Source organism: Penicillium concentricum (assembly GCF_028827145.1).
Source record: "Penicillium concentricum strain IBT 3081 chromosome Unknown utg000002l_segment0_segment0, whole genome shotgun sequence".
Lineage (NCBI taxonomy): Eukaryota > Fungi > Ascomycota > Eurotiomycetes > Eurotiales > Aspergillaceae > Penicillium > Penicillium concentricum.
In genome coordinates, this window is record NW_026622755.1 from 4,830,680 (window position 1) to 4,856,764 (window position 26,085).

Here is a 26,085-nt window from a genome sequence, read left to right on the forward strand (position 1 = left end):
AATGCTGAATACCAGGCAAGCATGAAATTCCCGACCATCTTCTTACCTGCAAAGTAGCTACTTGCACCACTTGCAATAGCCAGCTTGCATTTGAGCTGCGTAGGTATTTGTGACAGCCTAGTACTCAAGCTACGCAATATCGATAGAAAATTATCTATTGCAAGTATGACAAAGAGTATCTTCGAAGGTCAAGGGGAGGCTAGCAAGTTCTTGGATACTTGGTACTCAGCATCTCAGCGCATAATTGTATGTAAGAATGAGGTTAAAGTATTCATTTTTCACTACAACACGACAGTATGGTCAGCGCCCGGGTACAGGAGAGCAGCTGCCGTCGAAGGCCCAGCGTACATCCAAGAAGTACCGAGTGATGGACTCAAAGCGGGCTCACTGGACTTACAGTCTAATATGGTGAGGGACCTTTGTCGGCATCGAGAATGTATGTAACAGCTGGTGGTAGAAAAATGAGTATATAGGGTACGAAACGGTATGGAGCAGACAGAAGCTACAACGAGACCAGGACAAGAAACAATATGGAATAAAATAATGTAAGCCAAGTACGCGACTTACCAAAACTTCTGATATGAAAGGCCCCAAAGCCTCAACGAACATGTTATAAAGTGCACCAGCCCAGCTTTGGATAACCCATAGTTGGAACTTGGAATCACTTCTTGCCACAGTTGTGGAAATAGCCTTTCATGGTGGAGACCTTTGCAAAGCCCAGTTGCGTGGGCGTGAAGACCCAGTCATTGCAACATAGACATAGCCCGAGGCTTGTTACAAGAGACCTGGATGGCTATCAACTGCACAAGTGTCACCGCTTGACCTGGAACGAGTTCAACATACACTGAAATACCTACTTTACAATAGTTACAAGGCCCATGTAGCAACCATGGGGCTATGTTCAAACGACTGCAATGGGTCTTCACACCCCAGCAACTGAGTTTTAATTTTGGGGAAGCACTTTCCACAGCTGGGACAAGGATTGGTTCCGAGTTCCAACCGTGCGTTTCGCCAACCTGTGCCGGGTACTTCGTGCGGCACTGATTAATAGATTGAGACCCTTGGGCACCACAGATCCACAGCGATGACAAGCGAGATGCTTAGTCGAGGGTATGTCTTTCTAGAACAATGGATGAGGATCTGTCGCTGTATCTCGATATCCATTCTTAGGATGGAAAACGTGTAAACTTGCAATCTCTGAGAATTCATGTTGTAGCAGGGCAAGGAAGGTTGAGTGATGGCTTCCATGGCGGTAAACTGGGCCGTAATCGTGTCCTTTCTTGTCAATGTTGACGAATCTCATTTTCTCGTCATGCTGTCAATATCTGATGGATGAAGAGAATTGCTCTCGGAGCTGTTGTTGGCGATGTTACATGTTTCCCTCGCTTCCCATGTATTGGGTACCTCTCATCTCGACAAAGATAATTGAATACTAGCACACGTTTTACTGTGCTAAATAGTGAAGATATATATATACGGGCGTTTCTAGTGTATAGTGGCCAAGAGAGAGGAAAGGGTAGGAGGATGAATGATGAAGGGGGAAAGAGAAAGAGGGTGACGGAGGTCATGATATAAATAGGCGATTGGAAACAAAATGCCAGTCCTAGGCCGTCAGCAGTTCCTTGCATCAATGGAAAGAAGAACCCAGAAGAACACACACAGACGACAGAAATCAAGGCAGAATTCCAAGGGAAACTCTAGAATCCACCAGAACACAGAGAAAAGTGATAAGTTTGATCAAAATGAATTTGATTTAAAGAAAGAGGACAATAATATGTACGATTTACTATGTACAGCAAAATAAACTCAAATACCACCCATTTCCAAACACCATACCATAAATCAATGCCATCGCTCCGTCTTCCTTTACATCCGCGATTTACTCGGGGCACAACAAGAAGAAGGGAACGCATTCTTCGACTGGGTATCAACACAAATAGCTGAAGGCGGCACCCAGAGACCAGGATTCTTCTCAAAGAAGTTGGACGCACGCAGCATAATGCTAACCGGCTCAGCAGGCATGACAGGGAAATCCTCAGTACGCGGGAAATGCGTTAGACCGAACTGCATGTAGCAGACGATGTCGGTGTTCTCGATGTTCTCATTGCGCTGCGCCCAGTCGGCGATGGTGGGGTTGTGAGGGTGTCCCTCAGAACCGTCAGACTGGCAAACGTAGTCACCAGCCGGGAAGAGCTCGTAGTCCTTGTAAGGAGTAACCCAGAGGGGCTTCCGAGCGAAAGCGGCCCGCTTCCAGACGGTGCTGCCGGGCTTGGCGAGCATAGGGGGGCAGTTGTTGTTGAGGATCTTGTAGGCGACGGGCTTCTTGGCGATTGTGTTCATGCGGTTCGGGTTGATGATGTCCCATGATCGGTTGGTCTCGTAGCAGTAGTCTGCGGCGCCCTCGAGGGATGTGCGGAGGGAAGTCTTCTTGCTGTAGAAGCCGTTGCCGTAGGGGTTCTCTGGGGATCCTACCGCGGCTTCGGCGGAGACAGCATCATTTTGGACGACGGTGTTGTTTTGGCCATCGATCTCCGGGTCAATACGGAGGGAGAACAGATGTTGGTGGTTGTGGGCGGTGATGGAGGGGGCGACTTCTGTGCCAAAGGGGGCGGCGGTTTCGGTTGGGTGCATGCAGTAGGTATTCAGCATACCGGTGAGCTTCACCTCCAACTTGTAGGTACCGTCTAGGGTGAAGGTGTGATAGAAGCCGTATTCGTAGTTCGCGGCGGTAATAATTTGGGAGACGATGAGCTTGCGATCGCGGGCGGAGATCACTGTGCCGTCACGGAAGTCGGTGTGCTTGTAGAGGAGGCCATTGTCTTCCTCATGAATGCAGATGGCGTTCTTGACTACGGCGGCCTCACCCTTGGAAGTAGACATGACACCATCCATGTAGTGGATGGCACCCTTGCAATCGCAACCCAACTTCAGGGAATTGGTCATCAGACCAGTGCCATACTCGCCGACGTCGAAAGCGTGCTTCTTGTGATGGGGCTTCTCGGGGCAGCCATAGGGAACAACCATCTCAACGACGGAGATGCGGTTGAAAAGAGTGCGCTCGCGGTCCTCGTACATGTCGTGGGTGCGCACATCGGAAATGACAATACCTTCGCGGTAGTTGAAACCAATGTGCATCTTGAAGTTGGCCCAGGTCAGCTCGTTACCGCGGACCTTGAAAGACACACCCTCAGGCTGGGTGATGTCGATAGGCTTGAGCCGATCGTGTTTGTACTTGTCGCCAATGAATTTGGGGAGGTAGTTGTGCTCCTTGAGAGGGACAGCGGTTCGCTCACCGTTCACGTAGCGAATGTCAACGCTGAGAACCTCCTCTGTATCGGTGTCGGCAACAACACTGAAATCCAGAGGGTGGGCGTATTGGTTATCGAACTCGGAGCTGCGATAGTAAGCCAGACCCTGCTGGAGGCGGTGATCATATCCCCAGCGCTCATCGATGCCGATAGCCCATGCGTCAAAGAAAACCTTGCTCATATCGGTGATACCGATTTCCTTGCAGGCATGGATGACGCGGGCGTCCTTACGGGCAGCACGCTCCATCACATCGAGGTCCTCTAGGGTGAGGGTAGGCATGACATCGTGAACTTCCTTCCATTCCTCAACTTTGCCAGTGGCGAGATTGGCCACCACCTCTGCGATTTTGTTGGTGTCGCGCACAATGACAATGGCGAAAGCACGACGCGCAGGAGCTGGGACGGCGCCAGCACGGAATGCCCGGTATTCCGCTTTGAGGGGTTCACGGAGTGTGAGGCAGTTGAACTTGATAGACTTAGGGTTGGCATAATCCCGGATGATCTTTGCTGCCTCGGGAATTTCTTTAATAGAAAGTTGGTCTAGGGTTCGGAGTTAGCAGTGCTCTCGGAGTTTATGTAGAGGCATGTCATACCTAACGGGTGCGGGGTGGCTTGCGGCAGCATGGCAGCAGCGGCAACACTCTCATAATCCCCCTCACGGAAGATTGTGTAGCCAGGAATTGACTCGGTATCAGGGGCAGACGCCATGACGAAGATGTACAAGGGGTATCAAAAGGAAAGATGGAGTTGTAGAGTTGTAGCAAACCAGAAGCTCCATTTCAAAGCAGCGATAGACATTATATAGCTAATGGGCCTTGAATATCTGATCGAATTTCCCCGCATGTACCTTCCCAGTCGGGTAGTCGGGATCTCTACAATATAAGAGTCTCAGACAAAGCGAATGGTCCCGAGAGTGGGTTCTCTCGCCGTTGCTCAATTTGGGTTAAAGTTTGGAGAATATGTGTCTTTGCACGGAATTTGTCTGAGACTTTGATTCTATGCCATAATATCTTTTGCGTAAAGCGTTTGCCATCAAAGTCTTCCAGCCAATCGCATTGCAACGGCTCGGGTAGATGTGTTGGCCACATTCATCTGCTAAGTGTTGGCCTAATAAGGCAAGTCTTATAGGAAAGACCGTGTGTCCACGCTAGGTAAGACTCCAATTCGACAATATCTGATCTGATAGACTAATTGGGGGAAACGCGGCTGGGCAAGGAGATGCCAAGGCGTTAAATCAAGCTTATTTCCAACCTTGGAACCCTGGAAGGTTCCGTCGCATGGAGGTTATGTAAGCTTGGCCTTCTTCCAAGGTTCCAAGAGGCTCCAGGGCTGACCAGTCCACGGGTTATCATGCAATCTCACCTTTACTGTGTAGGGAAAAAAGATAGATATTCAAATTACATACCTATGCAACCAGGAGAGCAAGCCATCGACGATATCATCAACCCAAAGGATGCGACAGCCCGTGCATGGACTTTCCTATTTGGGTTAGCTCGGCCTATCAACGCCCGTCTCAAGTCAATCCATGTCTATCCGCGTCAATCCACATCAACCCCCTGTTTTAACTTCACAAATCCGGAGGATCTCTCTCGTGTGGGGTGCCTGGCCCATGCATCCGATAAGGTGCCTGGAATGGCATGTCCACCCGAAGCACTTATCGCAATTTCCATAGCTGAGCTTGGGTTTAAGAACTAGTTACAAATTCATCTCATCTAGCTCCATCATCTTCTCCTACCAGAAGTCACTCACAACACGAAGCACATAAAATATGGCCGATTTGTCTGTTCAGCTCACAGCCCCTAACGGCCACACTTGGACCCAGCCCACCGGCTTGTTCATCAACAACCAATGGGTCAAGTGTTCGACTGGCGAGAAGATTGCCAGCATCAATCCCACGTACGTGAGAGACTTCCATATCTGGATGTCATAGCTAACTGGTAGTCAAATAGAACCGCAAAGGAGATCACATCAGTCCACGCAGCTTCCGCCCAGGATGTTGACAAGGCCGTCAAGGCAGCTCGCTCTGCTCTGAGTAACCCCTGTTGGCGCGACCTACCCGGCCTTGATCGCGGCAAGCTGATGAACCGCCTGGCCCAGCTTATCGAGGACAACCGCGCCACGCTCGCCACTATCGAAACGATCGACAATGGAAAGCCATATTCCGTTTCCTTCAATGACGACCTTACCGAGACCGCCGAGACAATCCGTTACTACGGGGGATACGCCGACAAGGTTTTTGGCCAGGTCATCGATACAACTCCGGATAAGTTCGCCTACACCGTGCGGGAGCCCGTTGGTGTCTGTGGCCAAATTATCCCGTAAGTTCCGCAGACCTATCATCATACATCGCGAAGCCGCTTGCTAACCGTGATACTTAAGATGGAACTTCCCCCTCGCCATGGCCGCCTGGAAGCTCGGTCCAGCCCTCGCCTGCGGAAACACAGTCGTTCTCAAGCCAGCAGAGCAAACCCCTCTCTCAATCCTCTTCCTTGCCAACCTCATCGTGGAAGCAGGCTTCCCTCCCGGTGTCGTGAACATCATCAATGGGCACGGCGCCGTCGCTGGAGCCGCGCTCGCGTCGCACATGGACGTGGACAAGATCGCTTTCACAGGAAGCACCGCGACAGCTAAGCAAATTATGAAGATGGCCAGCGTGAACTTGAAGAATATCACCCTAGAGACGGGTGGTAAGAGTCCGCTGATTGTGTTTAACGATGCGGATCTCGAGCAAGCTGTTGAGTGGGCCCATATCGGTATCATGTACAATCAGGGTCAGATCTGCACAGCCACATCCCGGATTCTGGTACAGGACGAGATCTATGACCGCTTCTTGGAGGCATTCAAGGCTCAAGTTAAGAATGTCTCTAAGGTCGGAGATCCATTCGAGCAGGAGACCTTCCAAGGCCCGCAGGTTACGCAGGCGCAGTACGACCGCATCATGTCTTACATTGATATTGGTAAGTCTGAGAAGGCCACACTGGTTGCGGGTGGCAAGCCTTTCACTGGTGTTGGTGATGGTAAGGGTTTCTTCGTTGAGCCTACTATTTTCACCGATGTTACGCCCAAGATGCGTATCTACCAAGAAGAGGTCTTTGGTCCTTTCGTGGTGATTGCGAGATTCAGCGAAGAGAATGACGCCATTGAGATGGCCAATGACTCAACTTATGGTCTTGGAAGTGCACTGTTCACGACAAACTTGACTCGGGCGCATCGCGTGGCTAAGAAGATCGAGGCTGGTATGGTCTGGATCAACTCTAGCAATGATAGCGATTGGCGTATTCCGTTCGGTGGCGTGAAACAATCTGGTATTGGTCGTGAGCTTGGAGAGGCTGGTCTTGCTGCTTACTCAAATGTTAAGGCTATTCATGTAAACATGAAGTCTAAGCTTTGAGAACGGGACTCGAAGGACTTTGAAATCTACAGGAAGGACATATTATATTGTACATAGCAAAATTGAACACCTAACATATGGCGAGACTTACCAAAGAAAATGACTTCCTTGTTTTCTGATCTTATATTGCTGGAATCCGACTTTATATTCCCTACTAAATAGCGTTTTTAGTGGCGTTGGTAAAGAAGCTACAGAGTAACATCTAAATGAACACCTCAAAACTCTTGGTATGAAAGAGGGGTTTTAGGTATTACTGGGCTTGCATATTCGGGTTTGGCAAGTCAATCTAGTGCTAGCCATGGGAAACGAAGATTTGTCTTTGAGGTGATGGACTGCTACTGCGTATGAAGTGTGAAAGGGGACGGGGGCAAGGTCCATGACAGGCCACTATTCAGTTTTCCACCCACAAAATGACTGCTGCAATCTAGCGTCCTTCTCATCTGCGTCATCGCCCTCGCCCCAAAATTGCCCAGTATCCACAATCATCCTTTCCAATCTCTGAATATCAAGGTCCACCGGCGCCAGGAGTTCCAAAATATCCTCATAAACCGCAACTAGAGCCTTGCGGTTTTCCAAACGAAGCCTTCCAGGCTTTTCCAGGACAGAATTTGTGCCCTTCAATGCCATTGAATGGACCATATCTGGGGCTTGTAGGAACGGGGGGAAGGGGTGGCCTTAGGAACGTTGGAGATCGAAGCCTTCATCTTGACACGCTTGGGTGTTGGATAGAACATAGCAGGTACAGCAGTCTTCCGCTGCTAACCGGAGAACAACTTGGTAGTTGCACTAATATAGGACGGACGTTATTCTCTCAAGGTGACCATTGACTTGACGGGAACAATAGCTTTACCGGTATCACTAGGAGCAGAGGCAGCTTGAAAATGACTGGCTTTGCCGAGGGTCATATTACCCCATTTCTTTGACAATGAATCTTTAGGCTGGCACCCATGGGCCTCCTCAAACGTTCTCTTCATCTGGGAACTTGCTTGAACTTATCCGTGAAACAAAAAGCGTCAGCAGCCACGACAAGAATGGCAGATTATCTGTGAAATAAGAAGGGGGGAACTAGAGCTGGGTAGATATACACATGCACGACCTAATATGTTAGATACATGCGTAGGGACAAACAATGTGCTTTATCATTATTGTTCTGTTTGCTCACGAGAGTCGGCAGTCAGACCGACGACATCCATTGCTGGATTCGCCCGTTTGCTCCATGTTCTTGGTCGTCGTGATATCGCGAGGTAGCGAGGCAAGTATTGCATTTTGCAGCCCAAAATCAATCAAGAGTGACCTGGCTATCCAGCCTACCATGATATGCAGGCCATAGCCAGGTTGTCAGGTGAATAATGATACGCGATAAACTTCTGCTACTAGATTATAATGATTACTGGTCGTATGTGTGATTAAACTTGCAAAACTCTCGAATGTTTCAGCTGTCAGGTTGTTAGGTGGCTGTTGATATCATATCCTATTAGTTATCAGTATTTGTTGCACACACTAAAAATATTGATTAGTCGAGAACAAGGATATTTGAACAAGTTTAGCTCTTGATTTGGACAGGAGTTATCCCACCAAGGCGACCTCATAGTAGTCACTAGTAAAAATTGAAACGCCACTCAGGGCAAGTCAGCAGTTCAACTGTCAAAGGGGTTCGAGCTTGTGGGATTGCATCGTAAGGCGATTTATATGAGTTGTTAACACTAATAAAACCTAAACATGATTGCAAAACTAGGAGTTTGGTCAGTTATTCCTCGTACCTCCATATATATTCCCCATCTTAGCATCTAGATCCTACTCCTCTCCCACCCACACCGCAGTTTGGCGTAGCTGTGTGTAGAGATCTCTCAAAAGCTCTACAGGGCTCATCGAGTACTCAATTTATAACAAATTTGTCTAAACCGCATGACGTAAAGTCTATATACACGTAGGATCCATGTCAATAGATCGCATCTATATCCCAGAAGACCCATAGTTCGCTTGGTGAATCCGAGTTGACCAGGCAAACACATGTTCAAGAACAATTACAATGTTGGAGGAAGCTTCGATCATCACCATCCAAAACAACCTTTCATCGATCTTCCTTTGTTGGCCCAGGCAGCGGATCATTGACAACCGCATGGGCTTGAATAACATGAGGAATCGACTCCTCGGTGTTGAGATAGGTGCGACTGCCCTGGATGAACCAGAAGGACACAGCGATAACAAGCATGACGCCAAACACACCGATAGCGTAATTCATATCACCACCCGAGGGGTTGGGCGCGCCAGGGAAGAAAAAGAAGACGGTCGTCACGCAGCAATACACGAGGGAGACCCAGTTTACAGGTGCACCTAGTCTCCCGAGGTTGAACTGGCCACCATGTGGGAGTTTGTCGCGGCCCATTAGTAGTAGAGTCATGATGGGCAGCCCGTACGAGATGGTCAAGGCGATGGTGCTGACACTGAGGATCGCGTTCAGCACTGTCTCTGCGAACAGGAACAAAACCCCAACTAGTGCTATGATTGCCCCCTGGAACCAGAGTGCCCTGACAGGGGCTTTCCAGTAAGGACTCACTTCCGATAGGTAGGTGCTAAAGGGGAGTCCACCGTCGCGGGCAAAGCCCCAGGTGAGGCGGGATGCTGTGGTCACGATGCTGATTCCCTGGCCGAGGCCGTTGGTGATAAACAAGGCAATCAGCACAGCACCGCCTGTCCGACCCACCGTTTCTTGGACGAGTTCCATGAACGGTAGGCCGCTAGGTGAGTCTACCACGGTATTCACCTTTTGAATACAGAAGAGACAGACCATCATCAAGATAAAGCCACTCAACGCTCCGGAGATCACGGAAAGGTAGATCACTTTCGGGGCGTTCTTGCGAGGTGCAGGGATCTCTTCTACCAAGTGAATAACGGCGTCAAAGGCAGTCAACCCATACGCAGCCTGGACTAAACCAATAAACCAGACAACCCCATCAGGCCAGCCGGTTTGGTTGATCCATTTTCCAAACGCGAAAGAGGCAGGCTGGTAGGAGAGGCCTTCTTTCGTTCCCACCGAAATAAGCAGGGCAAGACAAAAAACAAAGAATAGTCCAAAGAACCAGACTCCGATAAAATTGTTCAGCCAGGGCAGGAATTTCTCCTTCCGACAACCCATCACATTGATCAATGTGAGGGCAAAGACACACCCGATATAAACCACAAACTCGAGCCACCCCTTCGACGCACCAGTCCAGGCAGGACTGAACATGACTTTCATACCGAGAAGGAAATTGGTCATAAACGCCACCTGCGAAGCGGCCAGTGTCCACCACCCAAAAACATTGATCCAAGCACACATGTACGATAGGAATCGTCCGAAGCGTGAGTCCCAGAGACGATAGACCCAATAGGCCTGTCCGAGGGCAGTAGGCATACTACTGCAGATCTCGCCGAGCGAGAGCGCGACACAGGTGTTGCAGAATGTAACAAGAGCCAGTCCCCACAGGATGGAGACGGGGCCGCCGTTGATCAGACCATCGGCAAGATCCTGTGCAAAGGTCGACCATGTTCCTAGCACACAGAATGCTAATGCTAGCATGCTCCAGATGTTGAACTTGCGGGCAAGGATTTGCTCGTGGCCGAGTTCGGCGAGGTCGTTGGCATCTTGCGTGCTTTGGTCGGTTGGTTTGAGGGTTGGTTCGGTTTCCACGTCCATCGTGAGGGATGGGAGGATTGGGAGGGCTGGGAGCGAGGAACAAACGGGCTTTTAGAGTATTCACTCGATGGGCATTTCCCAACAATGTAGTTGATGCTGTCGTGAAAACAAAGCACTTGTCTCTGGGCTGTATGCTCCCTCTGATGACGATATACTAGATCCAAGAATGGGGTCGCTGGAGCAGTTGTAGGAACTGGATATCCCACACCCCATTCTAAAAACCCGGGGATTTTGTCTTTTTTTCTGGGGAACCCCATCGGCGTCGGCCTCGATGACCATAGAGAGGGGCACTTCCACTGGAGATTCACCGAGCGTGGCCCACATGGTAGATCTCAAACCTGGAGGCATTTTACTCCAACAGGTCTGTGTAAGCTCCAATTTTTTTTGGTACCCCACATTTCACGAATACTGAAGGTTCCCTCCATGGAAGGTAGATGCGGGTTATATGCAATGTCGATGATAGAGATCTGAATATGAGGAAGCGGTGAAGTTTTGATTCTGTGACAGATAGGGGGCTAAGCTTAAGGCAGCAGGAACTGAACATAACGGTCGCACCTCAATATAATCCCTCGAAATTGATAATTTGAAAATCTTAGGATTGTGGAGAGGAAGTCAAGCTTGTTTTTCCTGCATGGACCTGCCTAAAACGTAAACATATCCAACCAAAATCTTTCAAACTGGACCATCTTCCCTAGGACACATATGAGATATCTTTTTGCAGAAATTTGAGGCAATTAATTAGACATGTATTTGTCCATAACTGGGGACGCACTCCCTATAGGAGGTCAGAAAGCATTATTTCGCTCACTGAGATCTTTGTTCAGCCAATCACAGTCCAAGGATGTGCATAGCACCAACCCTCGCACAAGTATATATGAGTGAGGTCTAGGATTTCCTGGGGCTTTTTGACCTTACTCTTGTTTGCCTTCACAAAACGTTTCTCAACATGCCTCCGACCGAGAAGCAAAAGGACTCCCACCGTCATCGCTCTTTCAAGGGGTGCTGGACCTGCAAGAAAAGGAGAATCCAGTGCGATGAATTACGCCCAGGCTGTCAAAAATGCAGTTCCAAGGGGCTCACTTGTGAGGGATACGAGATCCGATTACGCTGGGGGGCTGGTATCGCCTCCCGGGGGAAGTTCTCGGGCGCCGAGAAGCCCGTGAAAGAATCTATACCCCCACGGTCGAAGCGAAGATGGGACATGCGAGACAAAGGGGACAAATCTCCTTCAGGCGATGAGGAGGGTCAGCCTGTTCTAGTCTCTCAGTCTTCGATTAAAGGTATTGCCAGTTCATCGACGTCTTTTGTGGCTCTAAGCTCACATATTCTTCTAGATCGAGAACCCCAATTGGTTGCCAAGCGAGCAACAGTTAATATACTCAACTCACAGTGGGAGCCGGACTCTCCACTGAGCTCGGCTATCAACAAACATTTTGAGATACCTGTATCATTGGCCACTTTGGCTGCGGCTGGCGTGTATGGTCGGGATCAAAATATGACGGGTCAATATGCCCAGCATGCGGTCCGACGGAGTATATTGGCGTGACTTGGGCTTTTATTTTGAATTTTTGTACTTTAGCCCTGCGAATCACTTTCGTTATTATGAATTCATGACACAAAACGGTTGACCACGGACAAACTGACCGATTTCTCTATTTCACACACAAAAAGGTTATTACCACATCAAAAAACTATATGTATCCTATTCATCCTCCCGAATCGTCGCGCTACCCCCTTTCCACCCCTTCTCTTCCGAATGATCGGTCATCTGAGAAACTTGAGATCGATGGCCCGCCCGCCGGGTGTCTAAACTATCAAAAGATTCATAAAAATGCGACGACCGACCGCTCATCACGTTTTCGATCGACATTGGCGATGCTATTGACAGTGAGGATGGGCGCCTATTGTGGCCTGTTGGATATGAGTACTCCGAGTCCGTCTCACTAGGAGTTTGCGGTGAGACAGGAGACTGGGAGCCTCGTCTCGGATCGGGGTTTGGCTCAGGTTTCGGAGATGCACTGTGGGTGACGGAGGGGGTGTTAAATGGTGTGGGGAGTTCGACGGGTGACGAGTCTGGGCAGACGACAGGATTAGTATTCCTTGGTATCTATTTTCTATCGAGTATTGAATAAACAAAGTCGTTGACCTACCATGCATCTCATATAGTGCGCCTCCTCCAGATTCCACCGTGCCAGGGGTCGCTGGGGAGATGAGGGAATCTGGTATAGTTGAAGCCTGCGTCATCGATGGTTGTGTTGTTGAGCGCTGAGTTGGCGTGGTCTGCATTGTTTGAATTGTGTGCCCTGTCTCCGTGGTCTCCCTACCCGTCGATTCAGATACTGGCCCGGGTCCAGGGGAGACTGGACCGCTCGAGTACATCCATTCCGGGTGACTGTTCCTGCTTTTAGCCTCTGTTGCTTCCGATTCAGCTTCCGCAGCCTTGCGTTGACGGTGACGTCGGCGAAGAAAGAAGAGTCCGACAAGGACCGCAATGGTGAGCAGACCCAAGACCGCGCCGATTACTCCACCAGCCCAGCTGGGGAATCCGCTGCGTCCGTTATGATCTTCCGCGGAGCCACTGGCGCTAGTATTGTTGCTTGTGATATTGTACGGCCAATATGTCTCAACAGTCTTGCCGTACTTCTTGCCAAAAGCGGCCGCCAGAGAGCTGTTGGTCCATGACGATGGGGCAGTGCTGGTTGCACCTCCATCAGAGCTAATAAGTTGTCAGCCATGATGATTCGCTTTTTTCACTGTTCGGTCTATACTCACTTGCCACCTATATGTTTCGTCACGAGATCTGGTACTTGATACGGGCTCCAATGTGTGGGATCATATTCATCCTCAAATTTCAGGGTGTTGAGATTGAAGTTGACAATGACACCGCCCTCCAAGCACCGAGTCGAATCGACATGTTGACCTCCGACTGCCAGCATTTGATCAGGGTACACCTTGATGCATCGGTGGCCACTGCGACTGTGCGTATTTGTACCGTTGTATGCTTTGAACCACTCGAAGGAAGGCAAAGACAATATATACACGTCGTCCGATGGATTGGCGTTATAGTTGAGACCGTCATACCCCCCATAGATGTAGATATTATGAGATGACCCATCTGCCGCACTTGCAAGCACAGAGCAGAACTCCGTCAACTGTGGCGGTGTATCACCCTTCGTTTTCTGGAGATACCAGGTTTTACTCGCGACATCGAAGACAGAGACCGTCTCCATAAACGTTGGGCTAATCCTTTTGCTTTCTGCTGTCCGTGATGTGTTTGCTTTTCCATGCCAGAAAAACTGAATGGGATCAATCACTCCGCCAATGGCCACTAAAACTCCGGACTCTGATACAGGTACCCAGACCAGTTCCGCATTGGAACGAGCAGGGATATAGCTCGGCAGGGTGTCGTTTGTCCACTTCGCATCACGTAGCACCGACATGTCCAGAGTGATTAGCGTGTCGGCTGTTTGGTTGGATTGAAGCTGGCTTATATCGAAGTCGCCCCAGTCCTGCGCACGCATCCCACTGAAGTAAAATCCTAGGTTCTCGCTGGGCGCGGACGCGGCAGCTCCATTGGTGATATACCGTGTGACATTTGTAGGGAGATATTCTTGGTTCCAGCCTGCCGCCCACGAGGCTCTATAAGTGCCATACTGGTGCGCGGCATACGACAGGACTTGATTAGCTGGGGGAGGATCGGAACTCCCAGTGTTAGGAAGCATGCCGCTGCAATACAGAGTCTCAGTGTCAGTGGTTTATTAGACGAGGGAGAGACGAGGGACGCCAACCCATAGAGATAAAACTCGTTGTCATTGGCAAGCATCGTGCCATCAACGTAAGTCGGAGCTATGCTAGCAACACCACCAACGACGGACATATTGTTGAGGATTTGCATGAAATCCGATGTAGTGTTGAAAGAAGTGGTAAGGTTCAGGTACTGGATGGTGGATTCAACATCTGCTGCTAGTCAGCTATGTACAGATATCACCCATTTAGTTGCGCCTACTGTTATCCGGGTTAAGTCCAACGCAACCGTCATCAAAACCTCTGTAAATTTTAGGGAAAGTTGGCTTTGTCCATGGACAACCTCATACCTTTGATACCATAGCTGCCCGCCATCGAGGAAGATTGTATCGCGCAGGATGTTCGCTACCAGGGTCAGAAAAAATCCCCCATTTGAAACGATGAAGTCCTTACCACGTAGGCCTTGCCAGTTGCATATCGAATAATTGACCTGAGTCGGATTATTACTACATTGGGCCACTGCGCTGTCTACCAGCGTCAGCACCATCCCCAAAAGAAACCACATTTTTCAGTTGATGAAATGGTTTATCACTGAGTGATTTGCAGATGATAGATCCCATATAATTTTTTAATTTTTTAATTTTTTTACTGCTGACATATAAATGCAAAAGGCAAGGGGCGGTGTTTCGGAACTTGCGATGCGGCTTTGTTGTCTTTGGATCTTCTTTGTTAATTGCCCCGCTCTGAATACGAAGTACTCAAGGGGGGGGGGGGGGAAGAACGAAGGTACGATGCAGTGAGTCCTCTCAGCTTATGGCCCGAGTGGTCTGATCATTACCATGATTGTGTTGATGCATCCGCTAGAATGCAGCTACGGGAAATACAACCCATCAACTGGAGGGACCCCATGTACTTTGGTTGACTCTAGATTGTGTTCGATACATAATTGCAAGGGTTTAGATTTGTCTTTCTTGTAAACGATGGTCACAATGGGGCTATGCTGTCTAAGCTGATGCTCCTCGGAGGTAACCACGGGAATTTTGAGCCTCGCAATGTTGGGCTTTCTTTCATTCGGGGGGCCGTGCGTATGTATTGGATGTCTTCTAATTCCTTCAATTTTCTTTGTGTAGTTTTCCTTGCTTGATATTCCCGAAATTTCTTCTACAGACAAGTAAACATGAGGGATACGGTCGCTTGGTTGTCGCTGTTGGCGACTATCTTCGCTTTGGTGACATCAAGTCACAGCTTAATCAACACATCTCCCACGCTGGAAATAGCGGACGGATTGCCTGCCACATTAAGACTCGGAGTCACACTTTGGCTCGGTGATGGCGAGTCATGCACCGCTGAAACTATCACCAATACTTTGACGACTGGAGATATCTCTCCAGGCGCCAAAGCAATTACTATTACCGAGGCTACGACCAAGACTGTTAGTGGTTGTCGAAATGCTCCTACTCTGAATGTCATTGCCGATGTCGGTATTGGACCAGTGGCTGCTACCGCGAGTGCGGCCATAGCATTGCCCAAAAATGGACCTATAATAACAGTCACGGATTACACAACCAATACCATTACATCGTGTACATGCACAGATGACTCGACATCAACACCTATAACCACAACCACAACCACAACCACAACCACAACCACGTCAACACCTACAACCACGACGACGTGTTCAACCACAACATCGATACCTATTACCACAACCACATCGACAACCACACCGACAACCACAACCACAACGACGTCGACGCCAACAACATCGACAACCACATCGACATCGACACCAATCACGACAACCACATCGACATCGACACCAATAACCACAACCACATCTACAACCACATCGACAACCACATCGACAACCACAACCACAACGACGTCGACGCCAACAACATCGACAACCACATCGACATCGACACCAATAACCACAGCCACAACGACATCGACATCAATAACCACAACTACATCGACGTCGACGCCAACAACATCGACAACCACATCGACAACCACATCGACAACAACATCGACAACCACATCGACATCTACACCAATAACCACAACTACATCGATATCCACATTCACATCCACATCCACAACGACGTTGACGACAACGACATCTAGAACCACACTGACCACCATATCCACACCAATAATATCAACTACCACTTCTCCGGGGACGATGACCCCAACAGCCACTACAGTGACAACTAGAACCACTTCAAGCGTCACCACTGTCACTATTCCTGGTACGTTGTCACGCATGCAAAATTCAGCTTTGTTGAAACAGCTAACACTATCAGATTCACCAACAACCAAAACAGTCCCTCCATCTAGTACTACCACTTTTAGCGGGCCAGATATCACATCGACCCAGAGCTCTAGTAGTACTACCATGGTATCTGCATCTGTATGCCCCAGCCTTGTTAGAAATCCATCCTACACACCCCTTGCCGTGTTGCCAGATGACTATACCTGGGGTTGCGCACCCGGGTATCTCTGCAAGCCACCTCACACGGGTGATCGCTCGGGATGCAATGTGGAAGCAGGTCTCCCTGACCCCGGATACGTCTGCAACCCCTCAGACTGCATTGTAGCTCCGCCTGTGGACATCCATCCATCATGGCAGTACAATGTCTCTCACAATTATTACAACCTCAACCCGGAGGACTTCGGTCTCAACTACTCCATCTTCCGTTTCTCGGATGACCTGGTTGCAGCCAACAGTAAACGAGAAATGTCGTTTTGGGACTTCGATGTCGCCCAAAAGTCAAAACGGGCTGACGTAACGAATATTCCTGCTTCGTGTTACAATGATTGCAACTATGCTGCACGGGAGCCGCAGAAGCTTGGGAAGACATCTGAGCTGTGCAAGAGTGGCTCGGCGTTCATGGTAAACTTGGGTATTTGCGAGGGGTGCATCACTGACAACGACGAACCTGGCTCTGATGCATATTCATCCAGAATGTTGCCGTCATTTGCACAGTGGCTGAATTTCTGCTCCGACATGGTCACTTCCACAACACAGGAAAGTGCCACTAGCACTAAAATGGAAACCACGGCAACCACGACCCGAGTCACCGATAGAACTACTACTACAAGCACTGAAGCAACGACAGCAGCCACAACAATGAATACCCAAGCTACCATCACCAAAGTTACCAGCGCTGAAGCGACAAGCACAGAAGCTAGCAGCACCACATATACCGGCACTGAACCCACCACCACCAAAGTTACCACTACCAAAGTTGGCAGTGAAGAGACAAGCACTGAGCCCAAAAATACTGAGTCAGAGAGCACCCAGTCCACCGACAAGAACATTGCTGTCACTGGCATAGATAAAACAGCCAGCTCAATAGAGACAACTCCATCTGTCGCTCTCATCACAACCTCAGCTTCCGGTTCAGCCGTGACAACCTCAGTGTCTGGTTCACTCGTCACAACTTCTTTCTCTGGATCTGTTGTGACAATCTCAACGTCAGGCTCGCTTGTGACAAGCTCAGTGCCTGGATCAATTATGACAACTTCGGTATCTGGCGTGCTTATCACAACATCATTGCCCGGTTCAATCAAGACTGTGTTGAGCACTCTAGGTCCAGGCTCAGGCGATGAAAGCACATCTCACAATGTTTCGGGTAATACATCGGGCTCTGGTGGCGGAAGTCAAACTGATTCAGCAACTGCCTCCACATTTTCTGCGTCCTACAACGCGGCACGATCTATAAATATTCCTCATGTTGGCCTAATGGGTCTTTTGTGGGCTGCTTTCGCACCACTCCTTTAGAATACTGACGTTTTGCTGCGTTTTGGTTTATTCATCAGATGCATATGATGTATTTAGTTGATTTGGGTAATGGCGGATTTATTAGTCCATTTTAATGGGGACTATCTGACTAAAAAAGAAGTCCCCTTTGTGCTTTCTTCGAGACTTTTCATACATTCAAGCCAAGAGATGAAGTATAATATTCGAACTGGCATCAACCCTGATAGTTCCTTCTGATTCCAAACCCGTATTATTGGCATCCGCCAGTTTATCTTTCTCCACTTATAGGTATGATGTTAATCTTACCAATCAACCTTCATGGATGGATTCATTATGTATATATATATATATGTATTGATCTGCTTGCATATATCACCTTTGAATTGATTACCTGTCCTCTATATCTGCTGCATGATTATTAACCGTACGTTGGGCTATTTCAGAATCAGTTCAAGTGCCTAGTTAGAAGGAAAGGAGGATATGATCACACGCTGCTGTGAATAAAATGAGTCATGGTGTGTTCCCGCAGGGGGGAGGTCCCCCAGAGCTAGACCTCCACAAAGCCCAAAGCCCAACCCGCCCCCAACCCACTAATAATACAAACATTACGAAAAACGTGACTTTTTAATTACACTATGTTTAGATCCCGTTTCTAGCCCCAATCTCGAGGTAATATTTTATTATTCTAATGATCTATTAGTGAGGTTTATATATTACATTTAAAAACGCGAGAAAACGGGTGATTTAGATAATTTATAAATTGTAGAAGTTTACTTAGAAAGTAGTGGTACTCCCGTTATAAATTATGTAGAATACCGAGGTATAGCGTTACAAGACGCCGGTTTATAAGCGCTAAGACCCCTTAATGCGCTATAATGGGGGCCTTCTAGGCCCCAACGAATAGGCTGTGGGCTGGATTAGGCCTCGAAGCTTACCAGAACCCCCTAACGATTTGCTGACCAATATCCCTTCCCGCCGGCGTCAGATCGCCGACTCTCCTCACCAGATCTCCTCACCACGGCAGTTCCATTAGATATCATCGCCTGTCCACAAAATGGCTCAACAGAGCTTATCAGATATCGTAGCCGGGGCTGGTGTGGATTTGACGTCTTATGGAACTCTCTACAAGCATTTCCATACGCATCCCGAGCTCTCGCTACAAGAGAAGGCCACCTCAGAAACGATCGCTTCGCATTTGTCCCAGCTCGGTGCGTATGAGATCCACAAAAATATCGGAGGGTATGGTCTCGTAGGTGTTCTCAAGAATGGCACTGGAAAGACAATCCTTCTTCGCGCCGACATGGACGCGCTTCCAGTCAAGGAACTCACCGGACTCCCCTACGCGAGTTCAGTGACTATGTCTGATGCCGACGGCAATGAAAAACCAGTGATGCATGCATGTGGCCATGATATGCACATTACATGTCTCCTCGCAGCTGCCGAGGTTCTGGCCCGTACGCAGAATGCGTGGAGTGGGACTTTAATCGTACTCTTCCAGCCAAACGAAGAGCGGGGCGGAGGTGCCCAGGCTATGGTTGATGATGGACTTTATTCGAAAATCCCCATGCCCGATTACGTCTTTGGTCAGCACGTCATGCGAATGCGAGCGGGGAGTGTTGGTTCTCGACCTGGCACGATCATGGCTGCTGCCGATAGCTTGAAAATCACTCTCTACGGCCGCGGTGGTCATGGGTCAATGCCGCATCAGACTGTAGACCCGGTCCTCCTTGCTGCGCATGTTGTTGTTAGGCTTCAAGATATTGTGAGTAGAGAGGTGGATCCGAGCGATCTTGCTGTTGTGACGGTCGGGAGCCTGCAGGCCGGGCAGACGGAAAATATCATTGCGGACCGGGCGGAAATCGGAGTTGATTTTAGGACAGTCAAGTTGGAGACTCGGGAGAAAATAATTTCTGCTATTCGGCGCATCGTTGAGGCCGAGTGTGTGGCCAGTGGGTCGCCGAAACCGCCGTTGTTCACCCCAACGAGGCGGTTTCCGCCCACCGACAACGATAAACATGTGGCCTCCCAACTGGCCACGTCCTTCGCAGACCATTTCGACGACTTTGATGATAATACTCCAAGGACCAATGTTAGTGAGGATTTCTCCACGTTGGGTACTTCCCAGGGGATTCCTTGCTCCTTTTGGTTCATTGGAGGAATTGACCCAGTGCTCTGGGATAAGGGCCTGAGAAAAGAAACCCCCATGCAAGAGATTCCTGGGAACCACTCGGCTCTTTTTGCACCAGTAATCCAGCCAACGATGAAAACTGGAGTGGATGCGTTGTGCATCGCGGCTTTGACATTCTTGAAAAAATAACCATCGGCAGCCCACAGTGCTCTACCTGCTTCGGCGATTTGGAAAACGTTTGGTGCTGTATATAATGGATTGCTTGCCGCTATGAGGGGGATTTCTCGATTCCTCATTGCACATATATGGCCTTTTGCATAATGTATATTTTATTCTGCAATTTCATTCTATTCATCTTCACTCCGCAAGTGGTGTAAGACAATATGCGATTTATTTTTGACTTCTCATCCTCCACATGTCATTGTTCACAACCGGCCAAGAAAGACACCACAGCAGAGGCAAAAGCCTTGGCATCATCCTGACCTTCCTCGAGCTCATCCCCGACCTGCTCCAAGAACAACGCCAACTTTGACTCCTTCCATCCCATGATGGGTGCAGATTCCAGGCACATCTTGGTCATGCCAAAGACATCCATTTCATAATGACCCTGTACAGAGAGCACTCTACCAGGGTGGTACAGTCCCTGGATAGGGCAGATCGGTGTACTTCCAATATTAATCCACGGTGCGGGCAGCGAAACCGGCGGCGAGTCGGTAAGGGTAACCGCAGTTCCCTTCTCAACCGCCATCACCCGATCGCCATGGAACATCTGAATGCGCAAGCGTCCCTCAGGAAGATCACCTAGCGCACCAGGGAACGACTGCACAAAGGCCTTTTCCAATTGAACGGTATAAATTCCGACCTCACGACCGAGTGGGCATTTCTCAACCCAGACATCGCGGACCGGGTCTTCCACGTTGCGGACGAGAGCGTGCGAAATGAGCTGGTGGCCGAAACAGGTACCGAGGATGCGGACTTCTGGGTATTGGTTGTAGACAGTTTTGACGAATTTCTCGAGCTCTTGCATCCATGGTGAATGGTCCATTTCGTATACGCCGGGCGAGCCGCCGGTGATCAAGACTGCGTCCACTGGGGATTGCACGTGTATTTGGTCCTCGCCTGCATAGCCGCGGAGCTTGTATAGGTCGGGATAATGGCCTCCTCGGATATCATATGGGGTGATCTGGACTTCGAGTTGCTCTTTCTCGGAGAAAAGAGTCTCGTTCAGGCGCAAGGCAGTCTGGCGGAGGATGGTTCGGAAGTGGGCACTGCAGAGTCCTCGAGCCTCGTATAGTTTGCGAGCTGGAATATCGACGTCTAAAACGGCGATATGAATATGGTGAACCATTTTTTAAATTTGTGTTTAATGGGATATTGGAATTATGAAGGATAGAAATGGCGTGAAGATTTCAACCTTGGGTGCCCTACTAAATAAGATAATTTCCCCATATTAACTCCGAGACAGAATTGGAAAACAGTTAGGTAAGAGGTAGGTTTGTTAGATGCAGGATTTCATATAATAAAAAAGGATCTCATCAACAAAATACGAAGTTACTCCAACGGACTCCAACGGAGGAATTAGGTAAAAGCTAACGTTTCTAAGCTTGTCACTCGATGAGCTTATTTTTTTTCTCTTTATCCACAGTGTCTTACACCGAATACTTTTTAGATATTTTCGGTAGAAATAGGGCTTCCCGAGAATAAACCGGATGACCCGACGCCTCTGATTTGCTGAGCCCTAATTCCAGGACACAACGTTGAAGCTTTCATATTCAGAAAGCTTCGGGAATCCACTCGTGGTTCGCCAATTTGTATATTTGCTCCGAGATATTTTCATTCCTTTACTATCCGTTGCTTTATTGAAATTTAATCGAATCACCAGACCTCTATTCACAATACGCTTTAGGCTTATGGACCTTACAAGAGTCGTGGATATGTTGGATCATGTTTGCCAAGCGAGATACATGGAGCACTTGGAAAGTCGAAACTGTTTCTTAAATCTCTAAATTACAGGTAGAATTTCACATTCAGGAAGCCACATCAATCATCTTGTGGGCCATTTCGAGCAAAGTGTCGGCCATGACATCCATCTTGGTGTCAAAGATCTCAATACAAGACTCCTTCTCATAGACGGAGCAGTAAGCGCCACGGAAGCTGATCATTTCGAGACAAGTTAGCCAGGATATCTTCATCATTCCTTTTGGGCAACAGCAAAACTTACCCAGCTTTAACGGCTGCGCTCACATCCCACATATGCGCCGCCACGAACCACTTTTGATCCTCAGGAGCGAACTTATCGAGCATGGGCTTGTAGGACCCCATCGAAGGCTTGACCATATCAAGCGGGGACTCCAATGCAGAGTCATGCTTCATAAACTGATGGCAACTGACGAGGTTCTCGGCGGGCATTTCAAACCCAGCGCGCTTAAAGTACCCGCCGACTCTTTCTGTGTCGCCCGTGGTCAAGCACCAGATAGTGAAACCATTATCTCTCAATTTTTCCATCATTGCGCGGCAATCCGGGCGGAGTTCCAACTTTGAATACGCATCCTGGCATATGTCTCTTTCCTCGTCGGTCGCAAATGATCTCGGGTCCTCGATCCCGGACATATATAAGACGCGGTAAAAGAGCGCCCTGAAAACTTCCTTGTATGGCACTTTCCGCTTGGACATGTGGAGCATTAGAGACTCGAGCTCAGCAGATTGCATCCATGAAAATCCGAATATCTTGGCCGACACTGCATGTGCTCGTAGTCGTGGGCCGAGAATCCGTTCGATGGTGTCGAAAAAGATATCGAATGACACGCAGGTGCCGACCACGTCGAAAACGGCGTGCTTCTTTGGGGAGATCATGCTGTGCATACAAGATTTTGAATGATTGAATGAAATCGAACCGGCAGACTAAAAGGATTATTGGGAGGCATGCTGCTCCTGACGTTCTTGCGGTCATTTATTCAATGCCACTCACCCAATCCATATTATCTACGGAACGCCGCCGTCCCGATTCATCCCCATCCCGCGAACCAAGATAAGAATTGAGGTTCACTCCGTACATGTGAGCTCCGAGAGATGATACGCGGACAGTGGCGGTGTGGGGACTCCGGGACTAACCATATCTTCATTAGTACTCCGTAGTACACTCCGGCAGCTATCTTCGAACCAAACTCACTCCGTGTCGAAGCTCAATCACCTGGCGATTACATTTTTTGGGATATTCAAGCCATAATTTAAATGAGATTCGGTCGTTTGACATGGACATATTGAGAGATATATTATGCGCTTTGATTTGTACAGAAAGCGATACGATCGTCCCACATGCTTTGGCGCATCTAATGCGCACCGAGATCGGCATTTCTATATGCTAAAATGTAATCTCTGACACACAATATATGGCGCTAATATAGGGGTTGGAAGATGTTCACATATAATTCTCTGCACTTTATCGATCACTACCTATCAATTCAACACATAGAACCGTGAAATATATATCAGGTTTATTATTGTAATGCGCCTCTTGAGATTAGATAAACCTGAAGACCTGAAGACTAACCTGGCAACTCCGCTGGCGAGTTAACAGATCTCATAGATACAGAAACCCATGCTCAGCTCCATAGAATGTTCAGCCTGCGAAGACCTTTCTTTGACTTTGGCTTTGGCTCTGGATTGTGATTGGCAATATCAATAAAGGGCTGAATGGGGATATCTTCCAAGGGGATGATCTTCGTCTTGCGAACAAATTTGTAACCAAAGTACATGATCAGGAAAAGAGGAATATTGATATAGGATGAGACGAATCCTTCGTTGTCCCAATGCCCTTTGATAAAGGTTGAGTATCCGCCCGTGATGAGCAGGATGGTGAGCATGAACAACGAGGCCCAGCTGATATATGGCTGGAGCGGGGTCGCCCAGGGCAGAGACTCCCGCGGAATCCCCTGTTTCTTGCAACCGTAGTAGAAACGAAGGTACGTGACCAGGATAGTAAGCCAGTTGGTCAGAGTTGTTATAGAGACAAGATCTTGTAGCCAATTAAACACGGTACTGGCAGTCGAAGAGAGCGACATATATCCCAGACACATAAACAGACCATAGAACGAAATTGCAATCCAGGGGACCGAAAATCTGTTAAGTCGAGTGAAGAACTTTGGGGCTTGACCGTTCATCGCCAGGCCAACTAATACCCTAGTCCCTCCGAGCATATTCGAGTTGCCTGAAGACCACGCTGACGTGATGACGACAGCATTGATAATTGATGGCACTCCCTTGATTCCAGCCAGAGTAGCCGCGATGACAAAGGGAGACTGAGATGCAGTCCCACTAGAATTAGTGAGCCTAGGGTCATTGGAGGGGACCACAAGGCCAACCATGAAGATTGAGATGACTGGAAGGAAGAGGTCAGATTTGAAAAAGGAAGCGTTCATTTTTCTGTTGGATTCAACATACTGTAGAAAATCAATATACGAATGAAAACCCGCTTGGCCGCCTGCGGAATAGCCTGCCTCGGAGATTTTGTCTCTGCTGCGGCAACAGTAATTACTTCAATGCCCGAATAAGCGTAAAGAGCACTATTAAGGGATGTCCAAACACCGAGAAAGCGACCAAGAGCACCACTGATCCCTAGGTACTGAACGAAAGGCCCAGGATTACGCCAGTATTCAAACCCGATGGTTTTATGGTCAGGACCGCCACCACAGGTGATCACAAGAGCCTGATTGTTACTTGTTAGCATCAAGACTCACCAAAACTTTAGAAATCACGGTGAGCTTACCATTATATTGATTCCAATGATCAGCAAGATCTTCATGATGGAGAAACCGAACTCGAGCTCCCCATATACTCTCACAAAGACTGATGCGGTACACACCATGAGCAACCCAAAGATGGTGATCCAAATTGCACCATTGATGTCAGACCAGAACTGTACCAGTACAGCAGCAGCCACGATCTCTGCAGGGATAGACACAAGGTAAGAATAGACCACGTTGTAGCCGTTGGCAAACGCTAATGCCGGGTCGACAAAGTATTCGGCGTAGCGGACAATTCCGCCATTCAGAGGAATAAGTGAGCCCATTTCGCCCACCGCAAGGGTTACGGTGCCGGCAACACATCCCATGACCAAGTATCCTATAAAGGCGCCCAGGGGACCAGAACGGGAAATCGCTCTTCCAGAACTGAGGAAGAGGCCTGTTCCAATGGTACCGGCCAAAGCAATCATTTGAATGTGTCTCTGATGAAGGCCTTGCCTCACAGTCGAAATTTCTGCGAATTCTCCAGCATATTCATCTTCTGATTGAACAGGCGCCTCTGGGTCTTGTATTGTGGTTTTGACGTCTTTTCTGAATTCATGGACGGCGTCGGAGGCGTCCTCGTTGCCAAGGAAGGTCTTGATCGTGGACATCTGGAATGACTTGGATATTTTCTCGCTATACGAAAAAAACGTGGTTGGTAATACCGGGCTGTCTTTCTATATAGCGCGGACGGCGACGTACGTTCAGAGACGATTTACCTTCAACTTATAACCTCCTTTGTTAGTGGCCTTCAGTATCGTTCAAATAAAAGGTTGGAGCGGAGGGATATGGAGACCTTGATTGGCAGATGGATGAAGATACAAGATGACAAGAGCCCAATCAGCAGGCTTGCGTATCATTTAGACAAGGGTTGACTGGGGGATATGAGATAGCAAGGCATAAAATGCTAAATGGGGTGAAGTTTAACTCCGCAGAATTGACAAGCCGAAGAATCCACTCCGTGAGATAGTACTAGTAGCTCCGATAGATAAGGTGTAATGACTTCGGTTGAAGGTCAACAGGTGGCTCGAGCACCAATGTCGATTAGGTGATTGTACATGAGACCTGACATAGTCAGCTCACAGAATATATTTCAACTCTGAGATATAAAGACTCAATCCGCAGATGAGAGCATAACTGGGCAGTTTCCTCACTTGACTTTGCCCACATGTGTAATTACTCACAGCTAGATCTGAGAAGCGTGGGGACTCTTTTGTAACATATTGCTCATCTTAATGACTAGGTGCACCAAGTTAAAATTAATGGAGGGTACTAATGGGCCTTT

The 26,085-nt window shown here is 48.5% G+C and overlaps 14 protein-coding genes across 14 annotated transcripts; 7 read left to right on the forward strand and 7 right to left on the reverse strand.

Annotated features, from left to right (window-relative positions):
- Nucleotides 1-165: 165 nt before the first annotated feature.
- Nucleotides 166-412, forward strand: N7517_005470 (uncharacterized protein; the record flags this gene model as incomplete). Its single annotated transcript, XM_056723200.1, has 2 exons — nucleotides 166-246; nucleotides 296-412. 2 exons carry the CDS (start codon nucleotides 166-168, stop codon nucleotides 410-412), a joined length of 198 nt encoding a protein of 65 aa, XP_056579450.1.
- Nucleotides 413-1,866: 1,454 nt separating this feature from the next.
- Nucleotides 1,867-4,016, reverse strand: N7517_005471 (peroxisomal copper amine oxidase; the record flags this gene model as incomplete). The annotated part of the gene is made up of 2 exons (XM_056723201.1): nucleotides 1,867-3,848; nucleotides 3,902-4,016. 2 exons carry the CDS (start codon nucleotides 4,014-4,016, stop codon nucleotides 1,867-1,869), a joined length of 2,097 nt encoding a protein of 698 aa, XP_056579451.1.
- A 699-nt stretch (nucleotides 4,017-4,715) lies between these two features.
- On the forward strand, nucleotides 4,716-5,003 carry N7517_005472 (uncharacterized protein; the record flags this gene model as incomplete). The annotated part of the gene is made up of 1 exon (XM_056723202.1): nucleotides 4,716-5,003. One exon carries the CDS (start codon nucleotides 4,716-4,718, stop codon nucleotides 5,001-5,003), a length of 288 nt encoding a protein of 95 aa, XP_056579452.1.
- Nucleotides 5,004-5,076: 73 nt separating this feature from the next.
- Nucleotides 5,077-6,699, forward strand: N7517_005473 (Aldehyde dehydrogenase N-terminal; the record flags this gene model as incomplete). Its single annotated transcript, XM_056723203.1, has 3 exons — nucleotides 5,077-5,204; nucleotides 5,258-5,626; nucleotides 5,688-6,699. The coding sequence occupies 3 exons, from the start codon at nucleotides 5,077-5,079 to the stop codon at nucleotides 6,697-6,699; spliced, it is 1,509 nt and encodes a 502-aa protein (XP_056579453.1).
- A 387-nt stretch (nucleotides 6,700-7,086) lies between these two features.
- N7517_005474 (uncharacterized protein) lies at nucleotides 7,087-7,326 on the reverse strand (the record flags this gene model as incomplete). The annotated part of the gene is made up of 1 exon (XM_056723204.1): nucleotides 7,087-7,326. The coding sequence occupies one exon, from the start codon at nucleotides 7,324-7,326 to the stop codon at nucleotides 7,087-7,089; it is 240 nt and encodes a 79-aa protein (XP_056579454.1).
- Nucleotides 7,327-8,770: 1,444 nt separating this feature from the next.
- Nucleotides 8,771-10,375, reverse strand: N7517_005475 (uncharacterized protein; the record flags this gene model as incomplete). Its single annotated transcript, XM_056723205.1, has 1 exon — nucleotides 8,771-10,375. One exon carries the CDS (start codon nucleotides 10,373-10,375, stop codon nucleotides 8,771-8,773), a length of 1,605 nt encoding a protein of 534 aa, XP_056579455.1.
- Nucleotides 10,376-11,321: 946 nt separating this feature from the next.
- Nucleotides 11,322-11,921, forward strand: N7517_005476 (Zn(II)2Cys6 transcription factor domain-containing protein; the record flags this gene model as incomplete). Its single annotated transcript, XM_056723206.1, has 1 exon — nucleotides 11,322-11,921. The coding sequence occupies one exon, from the start codon at nucleotides 11,322-11,324 to the stop codon at nucleotides 11,919-11,921; it is 600 nt and encodes a 199-aa protein (XP_056579456.1).
- Nucleotides 11,922-12,077: 156 nt separating this feature from the next.
- On the reverse strand, nucleotides 12,078-14,684 carry N7517_005477 (uncharacterized protein; the record flags this gene model as incomplete). Its single annotated transcript, XM_056723207.1, has 6 exons — nucleotides 12,078-12,448; nucleotides 12,526-13,091; nucleotides 13,148-14,101; nucleotides 14,164-14,332; nucleotides 14,382-14,422; nucleotides 14,470-14,684. 6 exons carry the CDS (start codon nucleotides 14,682-14,684, stop codon nucleotides 12,078-12,080), a joined length of 2,316 nt encoding a protein of 771 aa, XP_056579457.1.
- A 612-nt stretch (nucleotides 14,685-15,296) lies between these two features.
- Nucleotides 15,297-16,249, forward strand: N7517_005478 (uncharacterized protein; the record flags this gene model as incomplete). The annotated part of the gene is made up of 2 exons (XM_056723208.1): nucleotides 15,297-16,006; nucleotides 16,060-16,249. 2 exons carry the CDS (start codon nucleotides 15,297-15,299, stop codon nucleotides 16,247-16,249), a joined length of 900 nt encoding a protein of 299 aa, XP_056579458.1.
- Nucleotides 16,250-16,307: 58 nt separating this feature from the next.
- Nucleotides 16,308-17,909, forward strand: N7517_005479 (uncharacterized protein; the record flags this gene model as incomplete). Its single annotated transcript, XM_056723209.1, has 2 exons — nucleotides 16,308-16,374; nucleotides 16,429-17,909. 2 exons carry the CDS (start codon nucleotides 16,308-16,310, stop codon nucleotides 17,907-17,909), a joined length of 1,548 nt encoding a protein of 515 aa, XP_056579459.1.
- A 1,033-nt stretch (nucleotides 17,910-18,942) lies between these two features.
- Nucleotides 18,943-20,205, forward strand: N7517_005480 (M20 family metallopeptidase; the record flags this gene model as incomplete). Its single annotated transcript, XM_056723210.1, has 1 exon — nucleotides 18,943-20,205. One exon carries the CDS (start codon nucleotides 18,943-18,945, stop codon nucleotides 20,203-20,205), a length of 1,263 nt encoding a protein of 420 aa, XP_056579460.1.
- Nucleotides 20,206-20,434: 229 nt separating this feature from the next.
- On the reverse strand, nucleotides 20,435-21,364 carry N7517_005481 (type 1 glutamine amidotransferase; the record flags this gene model as incomplete). Its single annotated transcript, XM_056723211.1, has 1 exon — nucleotides 20,435-21,364. The coding sequence occupies one exon, from the start codon at nucleotides 21,362-21,364 to the stop codon at nucleotides 20,435-20,437; it is 930 nt and encodes a 309-aa protein (XP_056579461.1).
- A 679-nt stretch (nucleotides 21,365-22,043) lies between these two features.
- N7517_005482 (putative 2-haloalkanoic acid dehalogenase) lies at nucleotides 22,044-22,869 on the reverse strand (the record flags this gene model as incomplete). The annotated part of the gene is made up of 2 exons (XM_056723212.1): nucleotides 22,044-22,170; nucleotides 22,238-22,869. The coding sequence occupies 2 exons, from the start codon at nucleotides 22,867-22,869 to the stop codon at nucleotides 22,044-22,046; spliced, it is 759 nt and encodes a 252-aa protein (XP_056579462.1).
- A 749-nt stretch (nucleotides 22,870-23,618) lies between these two features.
- N7517_005483 (uncharacterized protein) lies at nucleotides 23,619-25,411 on the reverse strand (the record flags this gene model as incomplete). Its single annotated transcript, XM_056723213.1, has 3 exons — nucleotides 23,619-24,394; nucleotides 24,457-24,721; nucleotides 24,782-25,411. The coding sequence occupies 3 exons, from the start codon at nucleotides 25,409-25,411 to the stop codon at nucleotides 23,619-23,621; spliced, it is 1,671 nt and encodes a 556-aa protein (XP_056579463.1).
- Nucleotides 25,412-26,085: the final 674 nt, after the last annotated feature.